This window comes from Coregonus clupeaformis, unplaced genomic scaffold (genome assembly GCF_020615455.1).
Source record: "Coregonus clupeaformis isolate EN_2021a unplaced genomic scaffold, ASM2061545v1 scaf0022, whole genome shotgun sequence".
NCBI lineage: Eukaryota > Metazoa > Chordata > Actinopteri > Salmoniformes > Salmonidae > Coregonus > Coregonus clupeaformis.
The window spans coordinates 942,596-947,342 of NW_025533477.1; the positions used below are offsets into that span (position 1 = coordinate 942,596).

At 47.7% G+C, this 4,747-nt stretch overlaps 1 protein-coding gene across 1 annotated transcript; it reads right to left on the bottom strand.

Moving 5' to 3' along the window:
* Window positions 1-1,695: 1,695 nt before the first annotated feature.
* On the bottom strand, window positions 1,696-3,480 carry LOC121555997 (gap junction beta-1 protein-like). The gene has a single exon (XM_041869870.2). It carries the CDS (start codon window positions 3,468-3,470, stop codon window positions 2,649-2,651), a length of 822 nt encoding a protein of 273 aa, XP_041725804.1. The 5' UTR covers window positions 3,471-3,480; the 3' UTR covers window positions 1,696-2,648.
* Between the last annotated feature and the right edge of the window lie 1,267 nt (window positions 3,481-4,747).

A 4,747-nucleotide genomic window follows, 5' to 3' on the forward strand; every position in this document is an offset into this window, starting at 1 on the left:
CTCTGTGCTGTAGGAGTAGTCTCTGTGCTGTAGGAGTAGTCTACCTACTGTTGGAGTAGTCTCTGTGCTGTAGGAGTAGTCTCTGTGCTGTAGGAGTAGTCTACCTACTGTAGGAGTAGTTTCTGTGCTGTAGGAGTAGTCTCCGTGCTGTAGGAATAGTCTACCTACTGTAGGAGTAGTCTCTGTGCTGTTGGAGTAGTCTACGTGCTGTAGGAGTAGTCTCCGTGCTGTAGGAGTAGTCTCTGTGCTGTAGGAGTAGTCTCTGTGCTGTAGGAGTAGTCTACCTACTGTTGGAGTAGTCTCCATGCTGTAGGAATAGTCTCTGTGCTGTAGGAGTAGTCTCTGTGCTGTAGGAGTAGTCTACCTACTGTTGGAGTAGTCTCCATGCTGTAGGAATAGTCTCTGTGCTGTAGGAGTAGTCTCTGTGCTGTAGGAGTAGTCTACCTACTGTAGGAGTAGTCTCCGTGCTGTAGGAGTAGTCTCTGTGCTGTAGGAGTAGTCTACCTACTGTTGGAGTAGTCTCCGTGCTGTAGGAATAGTCTCTGTGCTGTAGGAGTAGTCTCTGTGCTGTAGGAGTAGTCTGCCTACTGTAGGAGTAGTCTCTGTGCTGTAGGAGTAGTCTCTGTGCTGTAGGAGTAGTCTACCTACTGTTGGAGTAGTCTCCGTGCTGTAGGAATAGTCTACCTACTGTAGGAGTAGTCTCCGTGCTGTAGGAGTAGTCTACCTACTGTAGGAGTAGTCTCCGTGCTGTAGGAGTAGTCTACCTACTGTAGGAGTAGTCTCTGTGCTGTAGGAATAGTCTATCTACTGTAGGAGTAGTCTCCGTGCTGTTGGAGTAGTCTACGTGCTGTAGTAGTAGTCTCCGTGCTGTAGGAGTAGTCTCTGTGCTGTAGGAGTAGTCTACCTACTGTTGGAGTAGTCTCCGTGCTGTAGGAGTAGTCTCCGTGCTGTAGGAGTAGTCTACTTACTGTAGGAGTAGTCTCCGTGCTGTAGTAGTAGTCTACCTACTGTAGGAGTAGTCTCTGTGCTGTTGGAGTAGTCTACGTGCTGTACGAGTAGTCTCTGTGCTGTTGGAGTAGTCTACCTACTGTAGGAGTAGTCTCTGTGCTGTAGGAGTAGTCTCCGTGCTGTAGGAATAGTCTCTGTGCTGTAGGAGTAGTCTCTGTGCTGTAGGAGTAGTCTACCTACTGTTGGAGTAGTCTCCATGCTGTAGGAATAGTCTCTGTGCTGTAGGAGTAGTCTCTGTGCTGTAGGAGTAGTCTACCTACTGTAGGAGTAGTCTCCGTGCTGTAGGAGTAGTCTCTGTGCTGTAGGAGTAGTCTACCTACTGTTGGAATAGTCTCCGTGCTGTAGGAATAGTCTCTGTGCTGTAGGAGTAGTCTCTGTGCTGTAGGAGTAGTCTGCCTACTGTAGGAGTAGTCTCTGTGCTGTAGGAGTAGTCTCTGTGCTGTAGGAGTAGTCTACCTACTGTTGGAGTAGTCTCCGTGCTGTAGGAATAGTCTACCTACTGTAGGAGTAGTCTCCGTGCTGTAGGAGTAGTCTACCTACTGTAGGAGTAGTCTCCGTGCTGTAGGAGTAGTCTACCTACTGTAGGAGTAGTCTCTGTGCTGTAGGAATAGTCTACCTACTGTAGGAGTAGTCTCCGTGCTGTTGGAGTAGTTTACGTGCTGTAGTAGTAGTCTCCGTGCTGTAGGAGTAGTCTCTGTGCTGTAGGAGTAGTCTACCTACTGTTGGAGTAGTCTCCGTGCTGTAGGAGTAGTCTCCGTGCTGTAGGAGTAGTCTACTTACTGTAGGAGTAGTCTCCGTGCTGTAGTAGTAGTCTACCTACTGTAGGAGTAGTCTCTGTGCTGTTGGAGTAGTCTACGTGCTGTACGAGTAGTCTCTGTGCTGTTGGAGTAGTCTCTGTGCTGTTGGAGTAGTCTCTGTGCTGTAGGAGTAGTCTCTGTGCTGTAGGAGTAGTCTCTGTTCTGTAGGAGTAGTCTCTGTGCTGTTGGAGTAGTCTCCGTGCTGTAGGAGTAGTCTCCGTGCTGTAGGAGTAGTCTCTGTGCTGTAGGAGTAGTCTCTGTGCTGTAGGAGTAGTCTACCTACTGTTGGAGTAGTCTCTGTGCTGTAGGAGTAGTCTCTGTGCTGTAGGAGTAGTCTACCTACTGTAGGAGTAGTCTCCATGCTGTAGGAGTAGTCTCCGTGCTGTTGGAGACTCAGTGAGTTCCAATACAATGGGTTTCTCAAGTCATGTGCTGAAACAAATGTTCCTTTATCCACCAGTTCCTGCCCCAAGGATGTGAGACCTGCCCCAAGACCTTGTCGATCACCATGAAACAAAGTTCTTCCTCCAATCCAGCATTGAGTTTGTCTGGGTTGGTTTGTTCCTCTTCATATCCTACCACAGGAAGGAATGTTGAGAACCTAGCACCATTCACTAGAATAAATGGATGAAGAACTAAATGAGTGAATGATTGATGTTATTACTAGATGGAGCTATTGAGGATTTCCATACAGTATGATTCCAAGCTGGTTACAGTTCATTAGTTTGAAGCAGTGAAAATGAGTGGGAACTAGGACTAGGCAGCCTATCAGAAAGCAGAGCACCGCTCTCCCTTCTCCATAGGCAGCGAATCAGAACAACTCTCTCCCTCCAGGGCAGCCTATTAGAAAGCAGAGCACCTCTCTCCCTTCTCCATAGAGGTCTTCCTAGCTCCAACGTTGAACTTCGACTGGTCAGCGATCATCTGGTTGATTTCATTCTGTTTGTAGGAGGACAGTTTCTGACCGATCCATGCTACTTTTTTCTCGCTCTGGTTTCCATGGATACACCATAGACAGGCTCTGCCAATCAGGTAGGCCACCTCGGCCAGGTTGAGGAGAACACACACCCCCGACACTGAGAGCATGAACACGGTGAAGATGGTTTTCTCCGTGGGTCGCGACACAAAGCAGTCGACAGTGTTGGGGCAGGGGTACGAGTCACACTTGACCAGACGGAACATCTTGAAGTCAGGGTAGATCAGGTAGAATATATAAAGGAAGCCGACTTCCAGAACGATCCTAAACAGCACACTGATCATATAGGTCCACCAGAGGGCGCCTGTGATCTCAAACTTCTGGTTCTTGAGTTGTTCCAGCTCCTTGGGGGAACCGCGCCCGGACTTCTTCAGGATCTTCTTGTTGATGTGTCTGCGATGGGCTACGTGCATGGCCACTAAGAGAGCAGGCGTGGACACCAGGATGAGCTGCAAGGCCCACAGGCGGATGTGTGAGATGGGGAAGAACTGGTCATAGCAGACAGAGTTGCAGCCGGGCTGCTGGGTGTTGCAGGTGAAGCCAGACTTCTCGTCTCCCCAGACCGACTCGGCCGCCACTACGAGGACCAGGATTCGGAAGATGAAGATGACAGACAACCAGATGCGGCCGATGCCGGTGGAATGCCTGTTTACGCCGCTGATCACGGCGTAAAAGGACCCCCAGTTCATTTTCGATTCCAGGTCTGGAGAGGAGAAACAAGAATGGGTTTAGTTCAGAGTGTTTAAAGCCTTTCCCAACCCCAGGCTGGAAAGGAGAAAGGTCAAGCTGATGATCAGGAGAATAACTGCTCTGCCCAGGCTGGAAAGGAGAAATGTCAAGCTGATGATCAGGAGAATAACTGTTCTGCCCAGGCTGGAAAGGAGAAAGGTCAAGCTGATGATCAGGAGAATAACTGTTCTGCCCAGGCTGGAAAGGAGAAAGGTCAAGCTGATGATCAGGAGAATAACTGTTCTGCCCAGGCTGGAAAGGAGAAATGTCAAGCTGATGATCAGGAGAATAACTGTTCTGCCCAGGCTGGAAAGGAGAAAGGTCAAGCTGATGATCAGGAGAATAACTGCTCTGCCCAGGCTGGAAAGGAGAAATGTCAAGCTGATGATCAGGAGAATAACTGTTCTGCCCAGGCTGGAAAGGAGAAAGGTCAAGCTGATGATCAGGAGAATAACTGTTCTGCCCAGGCTGGAAAGGAGAAAGGTCAAGCTGATGATCAGGAGAATAACTGTTCTGCCCAGGCTGGAAAGGAGAAAGGTCAAGCTGATGATCAGGAGAATAACTGTTCTGCCCAGGCTGGAAAGGAGAAAGGTCAAGCTGATGATCAGGAGAATAACTGCTCTGCCCAGGCTGGAAAGGAGAAAGGTCAAGCTGATGATCAGGAGAATAACTGTTCTGCCCAGGCTGGAAAGGAGAAAGGTCAAGCTGATGATCAGGAGAATAACTGTTCTGCCCAGACTGGAAAGGAGAAAGGTCAAGCTGATGATCAGGAGAATAACTGTTCTGTAGAAGAATGTAGGACTTAGGGAACAACTTTATGTTGACAATGTATTGATGACATGTTGACAATGTATTGATGACATGTTGACAATGTATTGATGACATGTTGACAATGTATTGATGACATGTTGACAATGTATTGATGACATGTTGACAATGTATTGATGACATGTTGACAATGTATTGATGACATGTTGACAATGTATTGATGACATGTTGACAATGTATTGAGACAAGCTGACTATCGATCACACTCGGAAGGGTGGTCATTCTTTATGAGAATGACCATCACGTCAAGGAAACATGTAATGAAGGAATTGGGGGACAAATCAAAGTACATAACATGTTGGTAACGTCTTGATACAATCATTGAAACTGTACAATCTCTGAGTCAATTGTTATTAAAGGCAGGCAATCAATCAGACCTGTAGTGAGGAATAAAATAGTTCTTAAAGAT